General features: G+C 45.6%; 4 protein-coding genes across 4 annotated transcripts; 1 reads left to right on the plus strand and 3 right to left on the minus strand.

Annotated features, from left to right (window-relative positions):
- Positions 1–16,663: 16,663 nt before the first annotated feature.
- MYCTH_2076551 (uncharacterized protein) lies at positions 16,664–17,999 on the minus strand. The gene is made up of 2 exons (XM_003659724.1): positions 17,687–17,999; positions 16,664–17,579 (listed from the first exon to the last, which is right to left on the minus strand). Exons 1-2 carry the CDS (start codon positions 17,898–17,900, stop codon positions 16,942–16,944), a joined length of 852 nt encoding a protein of 283 aa, XP_003659772.1. The 5' UTR covers positions 17,901–17,999; the 3' UTR covers positions 16,664–16,941.
- A 583-nt stretch (positions 18,000–18,582) lies between these two features.
- Positions 18,583–20,399, plus strand: MYCTH_2297182 (uncharacterized protein). The gene is made up of 2 exons (XM_003659725.1): positions 18,583–19,128; positions 19,235–20,399. Exons 1-2 carry the CDS (start codon positions 18,760–18,762, stop codon positions 20,276–20,278), a joined length of 1,413 nt encoding a protein of 470 aa, XP_003659773.1. The 5' UTR covers positions 18,583–18,759; the 3' UTR covers positions 20,279–20,399.
- Position 20,400: 1 nt separating this feature from the next.
- On the minus strand, positions 20,401–23,139 carry MYCTH_2297184 (uncharacterized protein). The gene is made up of 2 exons (XM_003659726.1): positions 22,346–23,139; positions 20,401–22,252 (listed from the first exon to the last, which is right to left on the minus strand). The coding sequence occupies exons 1-2, from the start codon at positions 23,029–23,031 to the stop codon at positions 20,710–20,712; spliced, it is 2,229 nt and encodes a 742-aa protein (XP_003659774.1). The 5' UTR covers positions 23,032–23,139; the 3' UTR covers positions 20,401–20,709.
- Positions 23,140–25,493: 2,354 nt separating this feature from the next.
- On the minus strand, positions 25,494–26,819 carry MYCTH_2297186 (uncharacterized protein). Its single transcript, XM_003659727.1, has one exon. The coding sequence runs from the start codon at positions 26,657–26,659 to the stop codon at positions 25,817–25,819; it is 843 nt and encodes a 280-aa protein (XP_003659775.1). The 5' UTR covers positions 26,660–26,819; the 3' UTR covers positions 25,494–25,816.
- Between the last annotated feature and the right edge of the window lie 102 nt (positions 26,820–26,921).

Below are 26,921 nucleotides of genomic sequence, written 5' to 3' on the forward strand. Positions count from 1 at the left end.
ACGGGTTAGGGCCCTTTGAGGGGCCTGGAAACTATTAATGCCTACGTAGCGGTAGGTGGTAGCGTAGTATAGGAGGAACTAGCACAAGAGACCACTATATCGAGACCTCTTAGCAGAAACATAGGAAATCGCCGTAATCTTTAGATGACGGCGGTAAGACAAGCGATTATGGATAATAGCATAATGGAAATAGTACGAAATGCTCGTACTAGTGGATAGTAGAGTAGAGATAAACCTGATTTCGCTAACGCTTATAAATTAGCTACAGATACCCTAGAGAATGAAGCGGAAGTATAGTATAGTTAAAGGGCTATTTCCGATATAATAGGTATATAGAGAGACCGAACTAATCGATATTACTATAGTAGGGAAGACTATAGTAGTCGTATTTAGCATCGTAGACATAGGTAACGACAAAGACATAATATTAGGGTTACTATAGCATGAAGACTACGACCTAGACATTAGCTAGAAGAATAGTAGCTACCTATAACCCCGAATAGAGTCGTATTTGACTAGCGAGATAGGGAGCGCGCAAGGATCGCGAGCGGACAATGCTTAAGGGAAGGCATGTCCTATAGATCTACCGTAAGAGACAGATAGTAGTAGGCAGACCACTATAGACTCTAGAAGAAGCGGTATAACGACACCGACGTTACGATAGGAAGAACAAGCTAAACCGCCGATAGCTATTCTCTCTGTTAACGAATGCGGAGCACTATAACTAGAGTAATAGGTTAAGATAGGAGAAATCGCTAGCATCGCTATAGACGGAACTAAGTTCGTATATTATTAGAAAGCCGAGAGACAAGACAAGACTAGGGAAGTACCAAAGGAATATAAAGGATACCTAGCATTCGAATCGAAGTATCTAGAAGGATTACTAGAGTACAGCCTATAGGATTACGAGATCAAGCTCAAGGAAGGAATATAACTAAAGTTCTTTAAGATTTTGTTACGATTTGGCCGCATAAGGCAACCTAGCAGGGCACGTAGAACCAATCACAGGCAACAGATACATAGCTAATTAGGAACAGATTATTAGGACTAAGGAATGATCCTAGATAAATCATTAGAACACTAACATAATCTAGTAAGTTAGATCATTAGATTATAGTAATGATCTAAAGATCTAGAAGAAGACTAGGGGGAAGGAAATTATATATAGTCACTCGTTCTAGCAAACTCTAGGAGTTCACTAGTAATAGTAATCACAACTCACAGTACCCTAACATTGTAAGGAGATAACTAAAGTGTTGTTATAAACCCTTTAGCTTTACTAAATCCCTTAGACGACCTGCTTACTAGCTCCGCTCAATCTACCTTTGTCTGAACCCTTTTAGAAGAAGTCTAAGTTAGGTTCGTTACACGTTGCTATCACTCCCTTTGTTCTATTATAGTTCAGAACGGAGGTGACTTTGACCTTGACACCGACATAGCTACTAACGTTACGGCCGAACAGCTGCTTGCCTAGATCGGTTAACTCTAGCAGCAGATCTAGGAGTTAGACTAGAGAGACAAGGCTGCCTAAGCTCGAATTAAGGAACTCAAGAACGGTGAAAAGTACTTGTAGAAATTGATTAACGAGGCTTACGCCAAAATCGAGACGCTCGAGACTATTAAAGCGAGCCGTATTAAGATCAAACTACCCGGCAAATATAGAGGAACTAAGGAAGATCTTATAGGATTCTTGACAAACCTTTGATCCTACTTCTAGCTTAATAATGACAAGTTTCTAGACGAAAAAGCCAAAGTCCTTTATATAGCTATAAGACTAAAGGGTAAGGCACTTAGATAGTTCGAGCCTATGTAAAATGACTATCTTACTAAGGAAGACGAAGACGACCGAGACGTATTTATATAGGCAGTCTTCCGATCTTACGATCGCTTTGAAGAAGAGCTTCGGAAGGTTTTTAGTGACAAAGACAAGAAAATCTATATATAAGAAAGACTTGCTAATCTCCAACAGACCAAGTCAGTAGCCTCCTATACCGTATAGTTTAGATAGGACATATTTAAGTCCTAGTTTAACAATAAGGTATTAATATAATTATTCTATAATGGCCTAAAGGAAAAGGTCAAAGACAAGCTATATAAGTACGATCGACCTAAGACTTTAGACAAATACATCGTACAGGCCATTAGAATTAATAATCGGCTCTATATATGAGAGTAGTAGAAACGAGGTCAAATAAATAGAACTATAGTTAAGGCTAACGACAAGAAAAAACGAACATATACTAGTACCTCGTACGGGACGTACCCTAGAGCTATAGATATAGATATAGCGTAGAAGTAGGACCGGAAGAAGACAACTAAAGATAAGTCTAATGTTACCTACTATAACTATGGAAAGAAAGGGCACTATAAGCGAGAATGTCAAAGCCCGAAGAAAGAGTAGAAGCTAGTCCCTAGAAAAGAAATCGCGGATATTGACGAAACCACTAAGAACGTTACCAAAGTAGTAGCTACAAGCTACGAAGACAAGGATAGCAATATAGACAGTTTTAGACATAACGGTAATAGAGAAGACAGACAAGTACTATACTCTAAACTAGTTACTATAGACCTAGAAATAGGTCTTACTAAATAGGATACGGCCAGAGAGTACGTACTACTAATTTCGATTTTCCTAGCCTTAAGATAGTAGGGTTTCACGGTCATATAGAGGCGGGATAGATTATAGACGACTAATACCTAAGGAACCAAAAGACCTAGACCTAATGTTCTATTCCTATAGGAACGAATCGAAGGGTACTATAACGAAGTTTTCTAGCTTAATATAGAACTATACGAACAGGATAAACGTTTGACTTAACTTGCCTAGTAAAGCAATAAGATGAGGGACAAGACGAGGGAACTCTAACGTATCGTGGAAACTATCAAAGGAGAATAGCTTATAGTATATAATAGACCTGATAGCTACGCCGAGTACTTTGACGATCAGTAACTTAGTAACGACGTACGGAACCTAGAATATTAGTTTATACGTACGAACCGCGGAAAAGACGAGCGTATGTAGGAAAGCTACTAGAAGAAACACTCTTACCTTAGCATTAGAGTACCTACGGTCTACGTATAGTGGGAAGGATTTAGGAGAGAATTCCAATACCTCCTAGGCGACGCCACGCGATTGTACCCTCAATACAAGGCATATACGCAAGTGCCCTGGTTCTAATGTGTGGCACATAAATACTAATACCACTTCTACGACAAATTCGAGAATAACTACTAGCCGACCTAATAAGGAAATGAGGACGGAAGCTTACGCCTGGTAGAGTAGGTCTACGATATAGGAAACAGAGCGGCCGAATTGCTCTAGAAGATTAAAGACCGGAGTCTAGAAAGCATCACGATAGTTCTAAAACAAGCCTAGCCTAGGCACTACGGAATAGGACGAGATATATAGGACTTATGCTAGAGTAACGATTGCCTCTACTATATAGACGAAAAGAAGTTACGAATTCGGGAGCTTTAGATAAAGCTATAGTACGTACAATAGAAAGTAGAACAGACCTAATAGTAGGAAGCTATAAGCACTTAATGGCTTATAGAAATGAGTATAATAGACAAAGCCACTATTAGCCGAACGACTGAAGAGGTTAGCACTGACCTAGGAAACGGGTCAGGGCTCTTTAAGGGGCCCGAAAACCATTAACGCCTGTATAGTGACGAGTAGTAGTATAGTATAGGAGGAACTACTACAAGAGACCACTATATCGAGACCTCCCGGCAGAGATATAGGAAATCGCTATAATCGTTAGACGACGACGGTATGACAAGCGACTATAGATAATAGCATAATAGAAATAGCGCGAAATGCTTATACTAGTAGATAGTAGAGTAGAGATAAACCTAATTTCGCCGACACTTGTAAATTAGCTATAGATACCCTAGAGAATAAAGCGGAAGTATAACATAGTTAAAGGACCATTTCTAATATAATAGGTATATAGGGAGACTAAACCGATTAACATTACTATAGTAAGAAAGACTATAGTAGTTATATTTAGTATCGTAGATATAGGCGATGACAAAGACATAATACTAGGGTTACTATTACATGAAGATTACGACCTAGATATTAGCTAGAAGAATGGTAGCTACCTATAACCCCGAATGGAGTCGTATTTAACTAGCAAGATGGGGAGCGCGCAAGGATCGCAAGAGGACGATGCTTAGGGGAAGGCATATCCTACGGATCTACTATAAGAGACGAATAGTGGTAGACAGACTACTATAGACTCTAGAAGAAGCGGCAAAACGATAACGATAATGTAATAGGAAGAACGAGCTAAACCGTCGATAGCTATTCTCTCTGTTGATAAGTGCGGAGCACTATAATTAGAGCAGTAGGTCAAGACAGGAGAAATCGCTAGTATCGCTATAGACGGAACCAAGTTTATATACTATTAGAAAACTAAGAGACAAGACAAGACTAGGGAAGTACCAAAGGAATATAAAGGACACCTAGCATTTAAACTAAAATATCTAGAAGGACTACTAGAATACGGCCTATAGGATTACGAGATCAAGCTTAAGGAAAGAGTATAACTAAAGTTCTTTAAGATTTACTATATAAGCTAAACGTAAAATAAAGAACTTAAGCAATATTTAGAGGAGAACCTTCGAAGAGGATATATCTACCTGTTAATATTGCTAGTAGGCTACCTAATCCTATTCATGCCTAAGAAAGACGGAAAGCTATAGTTATATGTCGACTATTAGTAACTTAACGAACAGACTATGAAAAACCGATACCCATTACCACTAATCTCACGGCTCTAAGATTAGTTAGCAGGAGCCTAATATTTTACGCGTCTTGACTTGCCATCGGCCTATAACTATATATAGATCAAAGAAGGCGACAAGTGGAAAACGGCCTTTAGGACACCCTATAGCTACTATAAGTACCTTGTCATGCCATTCGGACTTACGAACGCGCTAGCAACGTTCTAAGCCCTGATTAATCAAGCTATCTGACCCTTTCTTGACAAATTTGCAGTATGTTATCTCGACGACATACTTATCTTCTCTAAGACGATAGATAAATACCGGAAGCACGTAAGAGTAGTACTAGACGCGCTATATATATACAAGCTATTAGTTAACAAGGAAAAGAGCGAATTATATATTAGGAAAACAGTATTTTTAAGGTACAAAATATCCCTAGGATAAATTTAGATAGAACCTTCAAAGGTTAAAGCTATCAAGAATTAGCTACGATTAACGATAGTTATAGAAGTACAAAGCTTTATCGGATTTACAAACTTCTACCAAATGTTTATTAGGAACTTTAGAGCAATCGTACGACCTTTATACAAACTTACTAAGAAGAATACTAAATTCTAATAGGAAGGACAATATAAGTAAGCATTTATACAGATCCGTAACGCCATTACTAAAGACCTAGTACTAGTACTACTAGATCCTAAGAAACCATTTGAGGTAAAAACGGACGCTTTAGACTACGCCATCGGAAGACAATTAGGATAACGAGACGGACAAGGAAAGCTACATCCTATAGCCTTCTTTTCAAAGAAGCTTGACAGACTACGTCTTAATTATCCAATCTACGACAAGGAACTACTTACGATTATCAAAGCTTTTAAGGAATGGCGACTATACCTTAGTAGTACGATTAAACTAGTATAGGTATACACGGATTACAAGAACCTGCGATACTTTACGACGACAAAGGAGCTTAACAGACGACAAATACGATAGGCAGAATTCCTCGTAGAATTTAACTTCGAGATCTGCTATAAGAAGGGCAAAGAGAATATACGAGCAGATATCTTAAGCCGACGAATAGATCATACAGAAGAACGGATAGAAATAACACTACCGTTATTCAAGGAACAAATAGATAGGACGCTATATCACGAGATACAAACACCCGTAGAAGACGATCTACTCGACTTATTCCTAGAATATTATATAATCTTTCGAGAAGAAAGGATTAACGAGACATAGTATTAAATGGCACCTAGACTAGTAGTACTTAACGGAGTCGAAGAAAGAGATAGGAAACTCTGGTACTAAGGCAAAGCGTATATCTACGACAAAGATCAATAGCTACGAATGATTTAAGAACTCTATAAGTTGAAACTCGGAGGATACAAAGGAGTTACGAAAACTATCGTATAAGTCAAGAAACACTACGACTTTCTATAGTTAATAGCACAAGTCAAGGAAGTCATATAAAGCTACGATATCTATAATTGAAGCAAAACGGCACGATATAAGCTATATAGGCTACTTTAGCCACTGCTAACACCTGACAAACCATGGAGTTCGGTCACGATAGACTTTATCATAAAGTTACTAGAATCTAAGGACATAGCTACAGGAGTAATCTACGATAGTATCCTTACTATAGTAGATTGCCTAACTAAGTAAGTATACTTCTTCCCTTACAAGGAATCCTAGATAGCTAAACAGCTAGTAGACGTAATCTATCGGCAAGTTACATTAGTATATACTTGGCTATAAGAATAGATCACCGATAGAGATACCAAATTCGTATCAAAGTTCTAGTAAGCATTAATATAACGATTAGGCGTCAATAGCAAGCTATTAACGGCATATTACCTATAGATCGATAGACAAACAGAGCGACTAAACCAAGTCGTTAAATAGTATCTCCGTTCTTACGTCAACTACTAATAAGACGACTAGGTCATACTATTGCCAACAGTATAACTTGCTTATAACACAACGCTAATGGAAACGACTAAGGTCACACCATTCTTTACGAACTATAGATATAAAGCAGACCTTAGACAAGGACTAGAGATTATAGTGCCGAGAGCAGTAGTTAAAGCAGAACAAATGTACACACTATATAAAAAGCTCAAAAAGGAACTCGAGTTTATCAAAACTAAGATAAAGAACTACTATAACAAATATAGGCTTAAGGGACCTTGCCTAGAGAGGGGAGACAAAGTTTACCTAATCTTACGATACCTACAAACTAAACGATTAAACGAGAAGCTAGACTTTAAAAAATTAGGACTATTCGTTATCAAAGAGCAAATCTCGACATCTAACTATCGACTATCGTTACCGTCATCTATATGACTACGGACGGACGTTTTTCATATTTCACTCTTAGAACCAGTGCTAAAGGACGCTAAGATTGCTATAAATATCGAAGCAGAGGATAAAGAGGAAGAATAGGACGTCGAAGAAATTCTAGATTTATATATTGTTAATAGAGAACTATAATATCTAGTTAAATAGCTCGATTTTAAACTAAAAGACAACTTATAGGAACCTATCAAGAACCTAAATTGCCCTAAGAAACTTTAGCAGTTCTACTAGAGGAACCCTAATCGACTAAGAGCGACGAACTAGAGACTAACCTAAAATCGGCTAGCAAGGACGGATCTAAAGGAACTTTAGGATATACGGTATCCTAAAGCTATCCGAAATTAGTAGATAGGCGAGATAAGGTTAAAGAAGACGTAGTAACCCTAGAAGCCTCCGCTGCCGCCGCCGCTTCAGCCTCCTCACGCTCTACTCGCTCTAACTCCTCCATACTGTCGATACCCCAAGCGATAGCCCGCATCATTTTCTCGAACCATATTTGCTTTTAGAGGCGTAAACGGTTAACCTTTGCTATAGATACCGCTAACTTAGCCTTAGCCTTTTCCATCTTAGCCTTAAGCTTATCATACTACGAAACGATTCAATTAAGTTATTAAACCGAAATCCTAAATATATCGTATTAAGACTGGCTATGACGAACGTATTCGAGACAGCGAGAAGAATTAGAAGCTAACACCTCGCAAGATGACTTATAAAACTTATAGAAAGAATACGGACGCTATATAAGGGTAGGCACACGGAGAATCAATTAAATTAACTTAAAGCGCCGGATGGACTTCGGATAGAAATTACAAGATTTCGACCTCTTCTTTATATAGTTAGCCATTTTGGTAACATTACGAAGGAAAGAAGAGAAGGGAAAAGCTAGAAATGTAACTACTTATAAACGTAAGATGTTAGCGCTATTTAAAATGAACCTAGGTCTTTCAAGGACGAAAGACCTAGAGGAGGGGCATCGTGTTACAATTTGGCCGTATAAGGCAACCTGGCAGGGCACGCAGAACCAATCACAGGCAACAGATACATAGCCAATTAGGAACAGATCATCAGGACTAAGGAATGATCCTAGATAGATCATTAGGACACCAACATGATCCAGTAAGTTAGATCATTGGATCATGGTAATGATCTAAAGATCCAGAAGAAGACTAGGGGGAAGGAAATTGTATATAGTCACTCGTTCTGGCGAACTCTGGGAGTTCACTAGTGATAGTAATCACAACTCACAGTACCCTAACATTGTGAGGAGACAACTAAAGTGTTGTTGTAAACCCTTTGGCTTTACCGAATCCCTTAGACGACCTACTTGCTGGCTCTGCTTAATCTACCTTCGTCTGAACCCTTTTAGAAGAAGTCTAAGTTAGGTTCATTACAGATTTACTATACGAGCTAGATATAGAACGAAGAACTTAAGCGATACTTAGAGGAGAACCTTTAAAGAGGATATATCTGCCTATTGACATCGCTAGCAGGTTACCTAATTCTATTTATGCCTAAGAAAGACGGAAAGCTATAGTTATATGTCGACTATTGGCAACTTAACGAACAGACTATGAAAAACCAATACCTATTATTACTAATCTTACGGCTCCGAGATTAGTTAGTAGGAGCCTAATATTTTACGCGTCTTGACTTGCTATCGGCCTATAACTATATATAGATTAAAGAAGGCGACAAGTAGAAAACGGCCTTTAGGATACCCTATGGCCATTATAAGTACCTTGTTATGCCATTTGGACTTATAAACGTGCTAGTAACGTTCTAAGCCCTGATTAATTAAGCTATCCGACCCTTTCTCGACAAATTTACGGTATATTACCTTAACAATATACTTATCTTCTCTAAAACGATAGACAAACACTAGAAGTATATAAAAGTAGTACTAGACGCGTTATATGTGTACAAGCTATTAGTTAACAAGGAAAAGAGCAAATTCCATGTTAGGAAAACGGTGTTTTTAGGATACAAGATATTCCTAGGACAAATCCGGATAGAACCTTCAAAGATTAAAGCTATTAAGAATTGGCTATAACCGACGTTAGTCACGGAAGTACGAAGCTTCATCAGATTTACAAACTTCTACCGGATGTTTATTAGGAACTTTAGAGCGATCGTACGACCTTTATATAAACTTACTAGGAAGAACGCTAAATTCTAATAGGAAGAGCAATATAAGCAAGCACTTATGTAGATCCGCAATACTATTACTAAAGACTTAATACTAGTATTACCAGACCCTAAGAAGCCATTTGAGGTAGAAACAGACGCTTTAGACTATGCCATCGGAGGACAATTAGGACAACGAGATAGATAAGGAAAGCTATATCCTATAGCCTTCTTTTTAAAGAAGCTCGATAGACTATGTCTTAATTATCTAATCTATAACAAGGAACTACTTACGATTGTCAAAGCTTTTAAGGAATAACGACTATACCTTAGTAGTACGATTAAACTAGTATAAGTATATACAGATTATAAGAATTTGTAATACTTTATAATGACGAAAGAACTTAACAGATGATAAATATAATAGGCAGAATTCCTTGTAGAATTTAACTTTGAGATCCGCTATAAGAAGGGCAAAGAGAATATACAAGCGGATGCCTTAAGCTAACAAACGGATTATACGGAAGGATAAATGGAAACAACGCTACTATTATTCAAGGAACGAATAGACAGAACGCTACATCACGAAATGTAGACACCTATAGAAGATAACCTACTCGACTCGTTCCTAGAATGTTATATAATCTTTCGAGAAGAAAGGATCGACAAAGCATAGTATTAAGCAATACCCGGACTAGCGGTACCTGACGAAGTAGAAGAAAAAGATAGGAAACTCTGGTACCGAGGCAAAGTATATATCTATGACAAAGACTAACAGCTACAAATGATTCGAAAACTCCATAAGTCGAAACTCGGAGGATATAAAGGAGTTACGAAGACTATTATATAAGTTAAGAAACACTATAACTTTCTATAGTTAATAATACAAGTTAAGGAAGTCGTACGGAGCTACGATATCTACAATCGAAGCAAAATGGCACGATATAAGCTATATAGGCTACTTTAGCCACTGTTAATAGCTGACAAACCATAGAGTTTAGTTACAATAGACTTTATTACGAAACTGCTAGAATCTAAGGATATGGCTATAGGGGTAATCTACGATAGTATTCTCACTATAGTAGATCGCCTAACTAAATGGGCATACTTCTTCCCGTATAAGGAGTCCTAGATAGCTAAACAGTTAGTAGATATGATCTATCGGCAAGTCGCATTAGTATATGCTTGGCTATAAGAATAGATCACCGACAGAGATACCAAGTTCGTATCGAAGTTCTAGTAAGCGTTAATGTAATAATTAGGCGTTAATAGCAAGCTATTAATGGCATTTTACCTATAGACTAATAGATAAACGAAGCAACTAAACCAAGTTATCGAGTAGTACCTCCGTTCTTACGTCAACTATTAGCAAGATAATTAGGTTATACTATTGCTAACGGCACAACTTGCTTATAATATAATGCTAATAGAAACGACTAAAGTCATACTGTTCTTCGCAAACTATAGATATAAAGCAGACCTTAGGCAAGGACTAGAGGTTATAGTGCCAAGAGTAGTAGTCAAAGTAGAACAAATGTATATAGTATACAAGAAACTTAAAAAGGAACTCGAGTTTATCAAGATTAGAATAAAGAACTACTATAATAAATATAGGCTCGAGGGACCTTGCCTAGAGAGGGGAGACAAAGTCTACCTAATCGTACGAAACTTATAAACCAAACGACTAAGCACAAAGCTAGACTTTAAGAAAGTCAGACCCTTCGTTATCAAAGAACAAATTTCGATATCTAACTATTGACTATCGTTACTATTATCTATACGACTACGGACGGATGTTTTTTATATTTCACTTCTCAAACTAGCACCGAAAAACGCTAAGGTTGCTACGTATATCGAAGCAGAGGACAAAGAGGAAAAATAGGACGTCAAAGAAATTCTACATTTACGTATTATTAACGGGGAACTATAGTACCTAGTTAAGTGGCTTAATTTCGGACTAGAAAATAACTTATAGGAACTAGTTAAGAATTTGAACTACCCTAAGAAACTAGAACAGTTCTACTACTAGAACCCGGATCGACCGTAGGCACTGGCTCGGACAAAACGGCCAAGTCGGCCTCCGACAAATCTAGGCCTAAAGAGGACTAGTCAAACGGGACATTAGCACCCTAGGACCGTATGTCACTAATGATATGTACCTCGGAATCCTATACCCTCCGTTCTTCTACCTCTATTTCCTCTAGAGACTGTATACCTCGACGAAACAGCTCGGAACCCTGCTCCTTCAAGAAACGTTTCTAGCGATAAAGACGAGCTAATTGACCGATAGCTGTCTAAAGTTAAGTTTGAAGAACGAAAAGGGCCTCTTTAGCATTAGCCTCTTCTTGTTCTACGTGTTTTTGTTTAGATATAATCTTCGTTACTATAAAAAGATTAGCTATAAACATTAAGGCAATAACTAGGCCATAAACAAGTAGACGCTATATTAGAACTATCGTAAGAACGACCCTAACGTATATACTCGCTATAGCAAGAAGAGCCTAATGCCATATAATAAGCCAAGTTCTGCTTAAAATATCACAAACATAGTATGACGTCTATACTAGAGGAGTTAATAAAAGAAGCAAGCGCGGCGTGCTATTAGGATTTCAAAGATCGGCACTTAGAGATACGATCTGCCATCTTATTAGCTACTAGTAGTACGGAAAAAAGGAAAAAAATTGCAAGGTATACATAGAAAAGGATATTAGCGCTATTTAAAATGACCTAAGAGGGCTTTTAGGTTAAAAGCCTCGGAGGGAGGGCATTATGTCATAGAAATATATATATAGCTACCGCCTAGGCCACTAATATAAACAGGCTAATCAAGCCGAAGAATGATAGACCAATCAGGATAGGATCACACTTAGCAAGAAACGATCCCAGCAGAGGATCACTAGCTCACGACGTGATCTAGGTAAGCTAGTACGGAGGATCACCACGACCGCTAGTAATCCTAGGATTATATATATATGTAGATAGTCACTCGTTATAGTGGACTCTAGGAGTTCACCAGTGGTAACAATCACAATCACAGTACTTATACTAAGTATTGCTGATTACTGTAAGAAATAACTCTAAGTGTTATTATGAACCCTTTGGCTTTACCGAATCCCTCAGACGACCTGCCTGCCTGTCCCGCTCAATCCACCTTTGTCTGAACCCTTTTAGAAGAAGTCTGAGCTGGGTTCGTCACACTTCTATAGAAGGTATTCCTCTGCTAGATTTAGCGGCTCCTATGCTCTCCCTAGCGTCTAGTTAGCTAGCTAGTAACTAGGAAGGCCCTAATTCAAACCCTTCTACTTCCTAGTAGACATTCCCTTTACTAGCCGGTATAAGGTAAGTTACCAAGGGCTTATGCGTATATTTAGGGGTTAAGAGTCCTCTAAAGCTCTCTATCTATTTAGTAAGTTTATCTATTACTTATGTCTCTACTATAAGAGTCTCTAGAACTAATTACTCGCTTATAGGCTATATATTAGAGAGCTCCCTTACCCCCGAGTCTTAACCCTATTAGAGAGGTTGGTCTATCGCTAGACTCTCTTACGATAGAGGTAGCCAAGCTACTATAATAGAGTCTTCTACTGGTTGTCAAGTCTATTATAACGCTTCCTAGAGAAAGTTAATATCCTAGGAATCTTTGCTAAGATCAAATTAATTAACTTCCTAGCTTGTTACTACTAGCGATGACTCTGTCGGCTACTCTTTGCCTAGACGGTAGAAAGTCTTCTTATCAAAGCGAACGTTATAAGTTATAATGACCCTATCGAGCTCGGGTATCTAAACACGATGGATATTAGAGGTATAATATTCTACGAGATACCCTATTAGCCTATACGGTAGTACCTTAAAGTCCTTTATACGCTACTTAACTTCCTTATCCTTATAAAAGATATATACCTAGTATCTATATATAAAGATATTACTTTAGTCTAGGCATAAGTCATTAGTTAATGTAATTGTTAAGCTAGGTTTGTACTAGCAAAAATACTATTTAAACTAGCTATAGAGTACCTTATTAGGAGTTCTAAACAAGTAAGCACGGCTTAGGCTTATTATATATAAGTATACTATTACTTATATACTTTCTAACTAGAGCTTTATAGGTAGATTCGCGCTATTAAGCATCTTAATTAAACGTAAGATTAGTTCTTGCCCTACTTACTCTACTAGTCTATTAGGCTTATAGGTATACAAAGGTTAGAGTTTAAGATTAATACCACTTTCTATAGCCTAAGTCTAGTAGTATGTTAATATATACCCTACTAAACTAATCGTTATAGTATTATTATCCTGCTTAATCTTATAGATAGCAAGCCTATATTAGCGTCTTACCTAGCTCTCGAAATTCTAGATGACTCCTATAATCTAGTCTAGTAACTTTATCATTAAGAGGAAAGGGAAGAGCTTCCTACTATACTTATTAATAATGACAAGTAGCTATCGCGATCTATTAATCGCTTTAGGATAGTCAAATAAATCCTAGGCTACTTGCTAGAACAGGCGTATAGACTTCTGCTTAGGTAATGTTTTTCCAAAGATAACCTTACTCATATAAGTACAAGTATAACTCTCGTACTTAATATACGTTATCCCCTTAATATATACGTTTCTAGCGTTATTAACAAGCGCTTTTAACGCTTCTAGTCTAAGGTAGCTAGCTTTTAAGTATTAAAGATCCTTAGTATCCTCTCTTACGGTAGGTAACGCTTATATCTAGAACCTTCTACTATATATAGCAAATATATTCCATAAGGATATATAAACGTTTATAATACCTACTTTACTATTTAAGACGTAGTCTAGGAAGCTTAAGTAATAGGAAAGTAGCTTGTATTCAAGGAAGGTAAGATTATACTTACATTCTAACTTACAAAGTATAACGTTATTTTCTAGTATTCCGAAACGTAGTAAGCAATCTAAGCTATAGTACTAAGCACCTACCTTAAGTAATAGAGCTTCCAAGATAATACTAATATAGAATCCTTTGACAATAGCAATATCTTTAAGCGTTAGGCTCTTAATATATAGTTTATATAGTCTATCTAGAACGTTCTCAATTACCTAAGTGCCCTTCCTATTAATAGGAAAGGTCATTATACTTACTTTAACGAACTTAGGATCTTCTACCTTAACGAATATCCTAGGTAAAAGGAACTTCTTATCGTTAACCAAGTAGGTCGTGCTATATAAGTCTAATAGAGTACTTTCTAAAAGAAGATAACGCTATAAAGCGACTATACTAAACGCCCTATAGTAAGTTAAGAGCTCGCTAAGTAGCTAAAGGCTAATAATTAACGTATTAAGGGAATTAAAGTATCCTACCCCTAACTACCTAGAATAGGATAGCTCCTCCTACTTAGCGATAAGTTAATTTTTCAGTCTATCCTACTTCGGCTTATCAAGCTCCTAGCAAATCCTCTTATATTCCTTATTAGAAAGGTATAAGCGTTACTCGTTACCATAGACGGCTTACTTAAGCGTATAGTAGTCTACTAGATCCTATAGATGTCTTAGACACTTATAGGGACATCTTATATTACGCTACTAACCGCTATTAGAGTCTCTATACAAGTCTCCGCCTCTCTCCTTATCGCTCTTCTAAACTATAGGAAGTGTTAGCATATAAGTTGTCAAGAAGATTCTATACTTCCAAGAGACTCTAGGTTATATATCGTTATTAATTAGGATCTTAGCTATTATAACAAGGGTACTAAGCTCTAGAAGTAGCTATCCTATGCCATTAGCAAGCTCGATTTCTATTCTCTTGTTTACTACCTAAGTTAGTAAGATATATATAGTAATAGCATTAAGAAAGGTATAAAGTCTTTATATACCTTATACCTTTAGGATATTATATTAGATAGCTTATTAGAAAGTAATATTAAAGTTACAAATCTAGCGCTATAGATTGACTCCTAAACGTTTAGCTATATTAAGACTAGTTATATATTATACTATAACTATTATATAAAGTATTATAATAGATAGTGTAAATATAGAGTAAAGCGCCTAGATAATCCCCTTAATAAAGTTAATATCCTTCTTCTTATATACTTTCGTAGCTTTATAGAGTTTAGAATCTATAATATATACTAGCTAGTATTATAGCTATCCTATTTACTTACTAATGTCTATAATATATATAATATCTTTATAAAAGGAGTCTTATAGTTATACGAATTCGGCTATAATAGCTACGTTAGAAGGTATTAAATCTATAGACATCGAGGGCAATAATCCTTCTTAGAGCTACTCCTAGGAAGCTAGGATAAGGTTATCTCTAGCTTACTTACAGGTTAGGCACTACGGAACTTCTAGATCTAGCTCGTAATCACCATTAAGGTTAACGAACCCCTATATACTAGCGAATTTAGCCTATAACTATAGTTCGATACACTATAAGTTCTAGGAACTAGGCCCTATAAGGCATATAGAAGTCTTGACTAGGATCTTAGACATAGTAGACAGATATATCGTCGAATACGTATAGAAGCAGGGTAAGAGAGTTTATAACCAAAGAAAGAAGCTACCACTAATATTAAAGATACGTCGGCAGAGGAGTAGTCAAGGCGCCGGGCTTATAACTGCCGAACGTAGTAGGAGCTCCGGGAGCGTTGAAAGCAGTCTGTAGTAGGTGGCTGTACGAAGGAGACAGTGCCTTGTTGAAGCTATCTACAAAGGAGACAAAACAAGTGGTATTTATAGACAAAGGGACTGGCTAATGCGTTGAACAGCCTCATACAGCTGTGGCAAACGCGTGGCTAATACGTTTGGAAGCTCCACAGCTTCCGACACAACTTCTTTGGCATCACTGCTAATCGGTCAATCCACATATCTCATCAAATCAAGCGATTCTGACCATCGTCTCCATCAAGCGATAGAGGCGACTTTCCTTCCGTCAAGAACACTCTACCAAGGTCAAGCGACAAGAAGAACACCCGCGATTCCAACTCTGTGGAAGTCGTAAGACCAGTAAGACCTTATAAACCTTTCTTCACACGAATAAGCCCACCACCCGAGGGTGAATGGTGTCTACCGTCAGAAGGAACGGGCAAGGCAGAAATATTCCCAGGGAAAGATCGCTCGGAATCACAACTGATCCACACACACAACACCTTTCAAGATGTCGTCAACTGGTCCGTTTGATGACCCTGCGCCTGAGCGCGATGCAGGAGAGGATGAGATGCTGGAACAACAAGAACAAGAGGAGGAGCTCATCCGCCAGCGTGAAGCCAGACTGCAGGCTGAGCGCGAGTTTACTCTCCGACATGCAACGTATCATGGACTTGTGGGAGTCCATGAATCGCCCACAGAAGGAACGCGACATGGTCTTCATGAAGCAGCTGCAGGCATTTGCTTCTGGCAACGGCAACGGCACTGCTCTCTTTACCGAGAAAAGGACATTCGTAGCACTTCCTGCCCTCGGCGGCGAGAAAGATTTGGAGGCATGGGACACTCAGCTTCGCTCATCGCTGGCACCGTACAAGCTGTTCCGCTACCTCGACAGCGATGTCCCTGAGCCTGACAAGGATGACATCGTCGCCTACAGCACCTGGGAAGCAGACCGCGCAGATATCTACCGAGTCATCACTGCATCCCTGAAGAAGTCAAATATCTGGTCGCATATGAGACGCATTAGCTGGAACCCAGAGGTTGCAAGCCGAGAGATCCGCTCTTCCCATCGCTGGACCCAGTACTCTGTCTTTCCCCTTCCCAGCGTCATGACGCTTCCACAGACCCATCGGCAGGCCAGATGAGCCAGACGAACACCAAGGCCGCTTTGAGAGCAGACGCGGTCCACAGCGCGCCGGCGACCCCCCAGGGGCCCGCCGCGAGCTTGCCGCCGAGGAAGGCGCCGAGGAGGAGGAGCAGCGGCGCGGCCGTCCTCTGGTTCCGCGCCGGATTCCGCACAGCGAAGAGGTCCGTGTCCGAGAAGAGGTCGCAGTAGATGCTCGTCAGCACCACGCTCGTCAGCGCGTTGTACCGCAGCGCCCGGCTCGCCACCGCCTGCCCGCAGCTCTGGAGCGCCACCAGCGCGATGGGCACCAGCACCCGCCAGCTGACACCACCACCACCACCGACGACTACGCTGACGCTTCCGCCTTGGCTGTCGTCGTCGTTCTTTCCGACGGGGGCCGCCGCCGGTGCCGTGACCAGCCCGGCCGCCGCCGCCGTCAGCGCCGCCTGCGCGGCGAACGAGGCCGTGAGCACCCAGCGGCGCTTGGGCGAGAAGCGGCGGTGGAAGCGGCTGAAGAGGAAGGACCCGGCACAGAAGGCCACCAACGAGGTGCCCGACTTGATCCACCGGGTCGAGCTCGAGGGCGAGGCGAGTCCGAGGCCGACGTAGACGGTGTTTCCTGGGGAGCGTGTGCGATGCCACGTCAGTCATCATCTGGCACGTTAATATAATCCAAGGGGCAATCTGAAAATAATGTCCCCATGAAGAAATATAAAAAAAACTTACCGGTCTGCATGGACACAAAGGAACCCCAGACGGAGATGGAGGCGCTGTCGAGCAGGCCCGTGATCAGATAACAGAGGATCAGGATGCGGTCAGCCCCGTTCCGCGAGACATCTGCCGTCAGATGCTTGCGCCATCGCGATATGGGTAACCAGGCTCTCGGCTGCGGCGTCGACAGCAGCGGAGTCTCCTCGTCGGGCGGCGTATTATAGGGCATGGCGATGCTGTCTCGGGTGAGTTAACGAGGCCGGCCGTCACCTTTTTTTTGGAGACTCAATGCTGGCAGTCCTTTTTGTTGACTTGTTTTGCCTTTTCGCTGTTGTTCTTTCTTTCACTCCGGTTTTGGCTCCTGTTCTTTTTTTTTTTTTTTTTCCTTCTTTTTATGAGCAGGAAAAATTTCATGCCTACTTATATTATCGATAAAACCCTCTTACAAGTCTGATTTACCGATCCATTCCACTACGTATTAGTGGATGGTACGGAGTACATACATACATCCACTTCGAGGTTGCTGGTATTGTCGGCTGTCGGTGCCGAGACCCGGCTGTATGTGGATGGTGACGACGAGGCATCCGAGTCCCGCTGCGAATCTCTTGGCGCCTTGCCGTGCCGGGCAGCCAATCCTCGACTCGGTGCATGATGTCATGGCCAGGGGCAACTTGGCAAACTTCCGTCTTGGGCCTCCGAGAAGACATAGCATGCAGTTCCGGCGCATGCTCATCGCCTTTGCTGAAACCCCCCCTCCCCCCTCTATCTGCTCCGAGATCTCTGGGAGCCGTGCTTTGTGTATCAGGTTGGTCGGTTGTCGGCGGCATCAATTGACTCTTGATAACATCGTAACTTGTCTCCCGTAATCTGCTTTGATGTGTAGGTGATGTTGGAGGACGGACCGAGAACCGTTGGGTGGTGGAGAGCATAAGAATGATGGAAGGACCATCATATATCTTGCCGGACCCTTCTTTCTGTCTCTCCCCTCCTTTGGTTAATATCATAACGTAGGGTCCAGTTTGTCCTTGCCAATTTGCTTACACATCAAACCGTCCGACGACCGGTTGAGCTGGCGGCAAGAACACGCGATGCGTCTTCCCGCTACCACTATCCTCGTGCTGGCCGCCATCCTTGGGGACCTCGCGGTGGCCGTTCCCATTCAGGACAGCCCAAGACAGCGGCTTCTGGACGGCAAACCGCTGCCGGCCAAGTACCGCAAGAACCCACCCCCGCCATACACGCCTGAACACCGAGACCCCTACGATAGTGCCGTGGACGCCATTGGAGAGAAACTCGACCCCTTGCCGTACCGCAATGGTGACGGAGCCTCTGTCCTGGGCCCTTGGAACCGGGAGCGGGCCCGTCAGAACCCGGATATCGTGCGGCCGCCGTCGACGGACCACGGCGACATGCTGAACCTGAGATGGAGCTTTGCCGACTCCCACATAAGGATCGAGGTCCGTATCCTGCCCGAATACCCCCCCCCCCCCTCCCTTTCTCCTTCTTCGAACAAAAGCAGCGGCTAACCTAGTCTCCCGTTCTCTGCCCTCTCCCCACCTGCAGGAAGGAGGCTGGACCCGGCAGACCACGGTCCGCGAGCTGCCCGCCAGCGTGGAGCTCGCGGGCGTCAACATGCGGCTGGACGAGGGAGTCATCCGAGAGCTGCACTGGCACAAGGAGGCCGAGTGGGGCTACGTGCTCGCGGGCCACGTGCGCGTGACGGCCATCGACTACGAGGGCGGCACCTTCATGGACGACCTCGCCAAGGGCGACCTGTGGTACTTCCCGCCCGGGGTGCCGCACTCGCTGCAGGGCCTCGGCGCCAACGGGACCGAGTTCCTCCTCATATTCGACTCGGGCGACTTCTCGGAGGAGTCGACTTTCCTGCTGACCGACTGGCTTGCCCACACCCCGCGGTCCGTCCTGTCCAAGAACTTCCACCTGCCGCCCGAGATCTTCGCCCACGTTCCCGCGGCGGAACGCTACATCTTCCAGGGATCCCGCCCGTCCGACTCGCTGCGGGACGAGTTCCCCGCCGGGCGGCACGTCAAGAAGTCGAGGCAGCAGTTCACGCACCGGCTGCTGGCGCAGCCGCCCAAGAACACGACGGGCGGGCGGGTGCGCGTGGTCGACAGCGCGACCAACTTTCCCGTGTCCAAGACGGTGGCGGCGGCGCACGTCGTCATCGAGCCCGGCGCGCTGCGCGAGATGCACTGGCACCCCAACGCCGACGAGTGGTCGCTCTTCCTGCGGGGGCGCGCCCGCGTCACCGTCTTCGGCGCCGAGGGCAGCGCCCGCACCTTCGACTACCAGCCCGGCGACGTCGGCATCGTGCCCAAGAACATGGGCCACTTCGTCGAGAACGTGGGCGACGAAGAGGTCGAGATGCTCGAGATCTTCCGCGCCAGCGAGTTCCGCGACTTCTCGCTCTTCCAGTGGCTCGGCGAGACGCCCCGGCGCATGGTGGCCGACACCCTGTTCCAGGGCGACAAGGAGGCCGGGGAGAGGTTCCTCAAGGAGATTAAGGATGCCAAAAAGGACGAAGTCACCATGCCACCCGCTGACGATGATGACAAGGATCCCGGGTCCATGTGGGATGATTTGTAAAGATAATATGGTTCGGAATAGTCATAATCTTTAAGAGGGTGAACAGCGATGACTGGTAGGCCAAATGAGCGAGGAGAGAGAGTAATCCTGAATGAATCAAGTCGACGACCCAAAAAAAAAAAAATTCAATATCCAACGCCTGGTAATTATTATTATCCATTGGAACTCCGTGATTACAGACAGACAGACAAATCAGGACATCACCGAGAACAAGGAAAAACAAAGGGATATAAAAAAAAACGGAAAGTAAAACAGACATCAAAAGAGAAATGTATATGCTCTCCCACAACACCCCGTAATATTCCCTTTAATTATCGACCGGCCCCCAGCCCGCCGTTTCATTTCATCCCACCAAGCCGAAACGCCGTTCCGCACCCAACCCGTCTGCGCCCTTCCTTACCCAAAACCGGCCGACCGTCAACTACTACGACTTAGAGATAGTGCATCATCTGCTGGGGTGCCCCGGGCCGCTTCTTCTCGATGCCCAGGACGGTCTCGATGTACTTGCGGTCCAGCGTCTCGCTCTTCTTCCTGGCCGCCAGCAGCTGCGCCGTCTTGAGCACGTTCTTGATCTGGCGGCCGTTGAGCTTGAGCTCGGCCAGCTCGGCAATGTCGCGGTCGGTGAGGGAGCTCTTGATGGTGGAGCCGCGGAGGAAGTTGGTCCAGATGGTGCGGCGCGAGGCGGCCGTCAGGTCGGGGTACTCGATGCTGACGTGGATGCGCGACTGGAAGGCCGCGTCGATCTCCTCGACCCGGTTGGTCGTCATGAACATGATGCCCTCGTAGTACTCGAGCGTGCGCAGGAAGATGGAGACGATCTTGTTGCGCTCCAGCTCGTGCGTGCTGCGCGCCTCCAGGAAGACGTCGCACTCGTCCAGCAGCAGGATCGCGTTCCACCGGGCGACGAGCTCCAGGATCGAGTTGAGCTCGCGCTCGACCTCCCACGGGCTCGACCCGAGGTCGCCCGAGCTCAGCATGTGCAGCGGCACCCGGAGCGTCTCGGCCACCGCCTCGGCCGTCAGCGTCTTGCCCACGCCGGGCGGGCCCGACAGCAGGCAGATGATGCCCTTGCCCTTGCCCTGGATGATGTCGTCGAACTGGCTACCCGCGATCTGCGACTCGGAGAAGGACATGATGAGCTCCTTCTGGTCCGGCGGGAGGACCAGCCTGTCGAACGCCGTCGTGTTCCACTCGACCTCGGTGATCTGGTCGACGAAGAAGTCGAGCCACTTCTTGAACTTGAGCGAGTAGCCGCGCGTCCGCGCCCGGGCGAGCATCTGGTAGTAGGGCGGCAGGACGAACTTGTCGTCCGTGATGCCCATCTTCTCCTTGTACTTGCTGAAGCGGTCCAGGTCGGTCGCGCTCCATTCGTTGACGTACCGGACCCGCCAGGGGCTGAAGCGATTGAAGCTGTCGATGTCGACAATGATGCGGCCCGAGACCTCCAACTCGATCTCGTTCTCGTCGCGGTCCCACCCGATCGCCTTGCCCGAGTACTGCTTGTAGTGATGCCCGGCCAGCTTCTCAAAGAGCTCGCCCCGCTTGATCAGCTTGGCCTCGACCGACTCCTTGTCCTTGTGGAAGTGCAGGGGGTACACCTTGAGTCCCGTGATCTTCTTGGTGCCGATGAACTCGGGGATGAGGATCTGCTCCTGGTACCTGCCAAACTCCTTGCCGCCGTAGTCGACGCAGTCGCACCGCACCACCAGGAACCGGCCCCGGTTGGTCGTCTGGTACTCGGTCTCGACCATCTCGAAGGCGCTGAGCTGGCCCTGGCCCGTCGCGATGACGACGGTGCCCGGTTGGAAGATCATCCACAGGTCCTTGAAGCACACGACCCCGTTCTTGACGTAATCCTGGAACGTCTTGACATTGTCGCCAATCTCGTAGTTCATAATGTCAATCAGCACCTTCATGTCCTTCTTGGTCTTCTCATCGAGATCTGGCTTCTCAATGTATTTCTGGAACTCGTTCCTGGTGCGACGTCGTCAGCTTTGGCTGCTCTCACCCCACCCACTCTTGCGCGCACACTCTCGGAGGTAATTACAGCAGCGGATAATTACATACCATCGGTGCACAAACGGCTTGAAGGGCGCCTCGAACTCGAGGCGCGTCAGCTCGCAGGCGACTCCCGGGTAGTCGGCCATGATTTCGGCCAGTACAGCCCTGATCTGCGGGCTCTGCACGATGATGCTGTGGGCTTCGAGCTTTTTGCGGCTGTCGTTGCTCTTCTGATTTCGCACGACGATGGCGTACTTGGCCGTCTCCTCGTTCTCGGCCGCCTCCTCGACGCCATCGGGATACTTGTCGACCCAGGTCCAGTTCCCGTCGTCGTCCGAGGCGCCCCTGTAAATATTCTTGGCCTCGCTGACCGAGCCTACAATCACCTTCTTTTCCTTGTCTTCGTCATCCTTGTTGTCCTTGTCTTCGTCGCCATCTTCATCGTCGTCCTCTTTTTTGTCGTCCTCCTTTTTGTCCTTCGTATCTCCATCCTCCTTGGAGTCCTCATCCTCCTTCTTCTTGTCCTTCTTTTTCTTGACCTTCTTCTTGTCGTTTTTCTTCTTGTCGTCCTTCTTCTCTTCCTGACCCTCTTCCAGCCCGTTGACCTTTTCGCTCTCCTCCGCTGTCTTGCTCTTGGCGTCGGAGCCGAGCGTGGAGGCGCTGGACCCGCTGTCCGGGAGCTTGCCCGGCTTGGTGGACACCCCCGCTTCCTTCTTGGAGCGGAAGCGGAACGAAGGCCAGCAACGAGGCATTGTTAAGGCTGCCTCTGCAATGAGCGATTGTCGTGCTGGAAGGAAAGGAAATATGCCAATACGGCCGCGAAAGGCTGTTCTTAACGAACGCTCACAAGTCCGCTTCTGAGAAAGTGAGAAAGCTGACGGGGAGCTCGTCTTTATAGGCCGAGGCAGCAGCACTCTAATTCATTCATGCCGAGTCTGCCCGGTGTGCTTGCAGCAGGGGAGATCTGCAGTCAGCTGCAGGCGCAGCACTGTGGCCTGGAAGCCTGCGAGCGCGCTAGGTGCCATCTCCACAATCGGTTAGTGACTCACAAGCCTTGTTGGACCCAGCAGAAGACCGCCTTTTGGCCTGCCTCAGCGGCCGCCTGCTGGAGTCGATTGGAGGCAAACCTGCATCGCTACGCTACGACGCAGGTTCAGGCACCTGGTTCTGGCACCATTTACCACCACTGCAAAACTGCGAATAAGCGGCTGCCTCGCGCTTCATCCACTTGCGTGCGTAAGACATGCGAACCCAGGGCCCAGGACATCACTGCCGTTCCGCAGAATGCATGTGTGTATGTATGTATGTACCTACTCCATACCTCAATGCGCATGAGGTGGCGCGAGAGGTTCCGACCCGACCGATTTCCCAACAGGAATCCCGTCCTCAATCGCCGGTGGCGTGCGAGCCGGCGTTTTGAGGCAAATCGATCCGGAGATGGCCATCTACCAGCATCATCGGCCAGCCGGGACAGTCGAACCAAGTCACCCGGCAATCCACCAGTTTGCCGCGAAACCGACGAGGTGGGCTGAGCCGCCGAACAAAAACGATTGAGCGGCCGCCAAACAAAGCAAGGCCCGGGCAGCCCCCCAATGCAAGCGATCCGGGGTCATCAGACAGGCCGCGACGCCTGGTTGGCATCTCACCCCACACGATTGGGCGAACCTGGCCGGTCATCGCCTCCGCAATGCAATGTACAGGGCCCGGTATGTAGGCCAGGCAGCTGCGCCGCACGCGGCCCATTCCTTCGATCGGTTCTGCACCTCTCGGACCCGGGCCGCTCGCACCCCCCACTCCACCCACCCAGGGCAGCCCACGTCGTCCGCCAAGTCTGGTTCTGTTTGTCTCGCTTTGCGTTTTACCCCCGTCTTCGCATTCCCGCGCAACACAAAGACCACTTCTTCTCTGGAAGAGCGCGGAGCCCGGTTGCGGATATCTAAGTCGTGCACAAATAGGAACCTCGAAGGTGGCTTCCTGAACCCGAAGATTGAAATTGGTGCCCTCGAATATCAGTCCAACTCAGCGCTCCGGCTGCGGGCTGCATAATTCAAGCGCAAAGCGACTCCTGGCCAGACCGAAATCGGGACCCTCAGATTCCGGTCGACAGTCTCCTTGGGTCATGGACCTGCCGGTGCTTCTCCGCATAATGCACCGGCGGTACCCGTCTGCCGTTGCCGGACCGCGGGTTGTGGTGTTCGGCATTGCCCGCGAAACAACGGAACCGGGCCCCCGGGCTCCGGAAGCAGTCAAGCGCCTTTGGTTTTTGGCTGTACCGTATACATGCCGAATACGCACAAGGGTACTCCGTAGTTTTTAGGTGATAATTAGACAGCAGAAGTATGTAGGTCTGTACAACATCCCTGCATTACATTCCTGACATTCGTCTGCACTTGTATTAATACCATGCGTGCTGCTTCCGGATTACGGACCTGACATGCATGATCTAGCTTGATCTGCTGACTGGACACGTATTTGCATACATGCCTATTACATGCTCCGATTAGAAATTAGCGAGTAAGGAATATTTGTAGCACGCCTCCTTCCGCCCATCTTCTTGACCAAGACCCACTCCCATCTAGCCTTGTGCCCAGCTGAGCTTGTTTCGAGCTTGTTTTGACTTTGAATTTATTATCTCCTCGCCGACTCCTCCGAACCCGCATCTCTACTTTTGAGACCCGAGACATCCCAAATGGGAGGACTGAGTCTTTGGAGATGACGTGTAAAAACCCATGGAATCCTGTCCCTAGCTTTGCCCGATGTAGCTTAGACTAGGTCCGTTGCCTAAGCCCGGTCATTTCCACATTCTGAACTACCTGGCATGGTATGGCCTTCGTCACCACGTGTTCAAGCGGGAGGGGCGTGCGCACTTTCCACTAGCCTACCGACGACACCTAGATCAAAGAGCTCAAAGATAAGGTAGATACTGTAGCCATGTGCGACATTTCCCTATCTATTGATGAAGTTACCTCGAAGCCTTATTGGTATCACTCGGGCTTATATCATTACTGTGACGTTTTCGGGCGCAAATATATGATGCATGTGTTGCTGACCCTGTTCATACGAAGCAAGTTATAATACGAACAAGTTGAAGGGTTCGAGAATCTGTGCACGGGTGATTATGTTGCCGAGAGCCGTCTTTTGGAGTGTGGTTGAGGTTTTGCTCTTCTTGGGGGAATCAACATGCAGACAGGCCCCTCGTCCACGATCAGAGAAAAAACTGAGCGGAGAATAGGCTCGAGAACCGTCGAATAACTATTATACCCATGATAGACCGGCCGTTGCAACTTGATCTTCTTGAACTCACTCCCTTTCGTTTAGATAAGCACCGGAGTGCGAGCACCTAATGCATCGCTTACCAAAAGAGGTCATCAATATATAGGAAGGAAATTTTATGCAGCCATTGCGCAGTCTGTCTTCAGCCAGAGCTGCCTCCTCGGGAGTATCCACACCGGCACGCCCCATCCTTTGTTTCTCAGTAATACCGGCGGCGATAGCTGTCAGGGTGACCGGACCACCATCTCGAATACGTGCTGTAGTCTAGGCAAATGTCAGAAATCTGGCAGTTGGAGCTGACTTACTGCGTAGATTATTCTGGGAAGACTCACCTCGCTGTGTGCTGATCCCCAGCTGCGAAGCGACGTTGATATAGCCATCCGCATTCCGCTTCCCATCCCTCCGTATCGTCTTCAGCATGTCCTCGTCTCCCTCCCACGCGCTCCTACAATATGGACACGTCACCTCGTCGCCGCCACTACTAGCCTGCCTCCTCTTGGTAGCCGCCCAGGTCTCGAAGCAAGCCTTGTGCACGTTCTGTCCGCAGGCCGCTCGGCACCACACCACCGGCTCAGCGCCCTCACTCTCCCCCATCTCGCAGAAGCAAATCGGACAATCTCCCTCCACGGGTTTCCGCTTCCCTTTTCCCTCCTCACGACCATCACTGTCGGGACCCCCCTCCCCCGAGGGCGGCGGCGCCCCGTCCAGGATCTCCCTCACCTCGGACCCTAGAAGCGCCAACTGATAGACGTAATCAAACTTGGCGCGCAGCACGCGTGCCAGCACGTACACGACGTGCTTACACTGGTTGCCCTTTCGCGCGTGCGGGCAGTCGCACGTCGGCTGGCGGGAGATGGTCACCGTGTAGATGTTGCCCGTCGACCCCGTCAGCTCGACGGTCTCGGACAGCTCCTCCTCCTCCTCCTGCTCCTCCTCAGCTGCTCCTCCGTCCGGGCCGGAGGACGAGGTGGCCAAGGGGCGGCGCTTGCCACGGCGGACACGAGAGAGGACGTAGAAGCGCTGGGTTGTGGCGCGCAAGTAGAGGTCATGAAAGGATTTGGGAGGTTGAGGACGGTATCTGTGAGTAAGGTTTGGCTTGGTCAGCATTGGTCAGTGTATTCTATGATGGTTGAGTTGGAGAGGAACATGCCTGCGTAATCGTTTTTCCTCGGGCGCAGTGGCGGCAGAGTTTACGGCAAGACGTGCTTTTTTGGTTGGCTGATCCGGGCCGTTGTCAACAGATGTGCCATCGCCCATTCCATCTCGGTATGTAGCGGCTGGAGCCTTGGAAAAGATTGATGTGCTATTCGTGCTATCGTCGTGCGTCTGGTTGCGTTTCCTCGCAGGTGTGCGAGCGACCGTAGCAGGG

The sequence above is a fragment of the Thermothelomyces thermophilus genome, chromosome 1 (assembly GCF_000226095.1).
Source record: "Thermothelomyces thermophilus ATCC 42464 chromosome 1, complete sequence".
Lineage (NCBI taxonomy): Eukaryota > Fungi > Ascomycota > Sordariomycetes > Sordariales > Chaetomiaceae > Thermothelomyces > Thermothelomyces thermophilus.

What these genes read in the sequence shown, in the direction of transcription:
- MYCTH_2076551 (XM_003659724.1), bottom strand. Translation starts at nt 17,900, where the DNA reads ATGCCCTATAATACGCCGCCCGACGAGGAGACTCCGCTGCTGTCGACG. An exon ending in CTTTGTGTCCATGCAGACCG is followed by an intron (nt 17,580 to 17,686) that starts GTAAGTTTTTTT and finishes CACGCTCCCCAG; the next exon opens with GAAACACCGTCTACGTCGGC.
- MYCTH_2297182 (XM_003659725.1), top strand. Translation starts at nt 18,760, where the DNA reads ATGCGTCTTCCCGCTACCACTATCCTCGTGCTGGCCGCCATCCTTGGG. An exon ending in ACTCCCACATAAGGATCGAG is followed by an intron (nt 19,129 to 19,234) that starts GTCCGTATCCTG and finishes CCCCACCTGCAG; the next exon opens with GAAGGAGGCTGGACCCGGCA.
- MYCTH_2297184 (XM_003659726.1), bottom strand. Translation starts at nt 23,031, where the DNA reads ATGCCTCGTTGCTGGCCTTCGTTCCGCTTCCGCTCCAAGAAGGAAGCG. An exon ending in AAGCCGTTTGTGCACCGATG is followed by an intron (nt 22,253 to 22,345) that starts GTATGTAATTAT and finishes ACGTCGCACCAG; the next exon opens with GAACGAGTTCCAGAAATACA.
- MYCTH_2297186 (XM_003659727.1), bottom strand. Translation starts at nt 26,659, where the DNA reads ATGCTGACCAAGCCAAACCTTACTCACAGATACCGTCCTCAACCTCCC.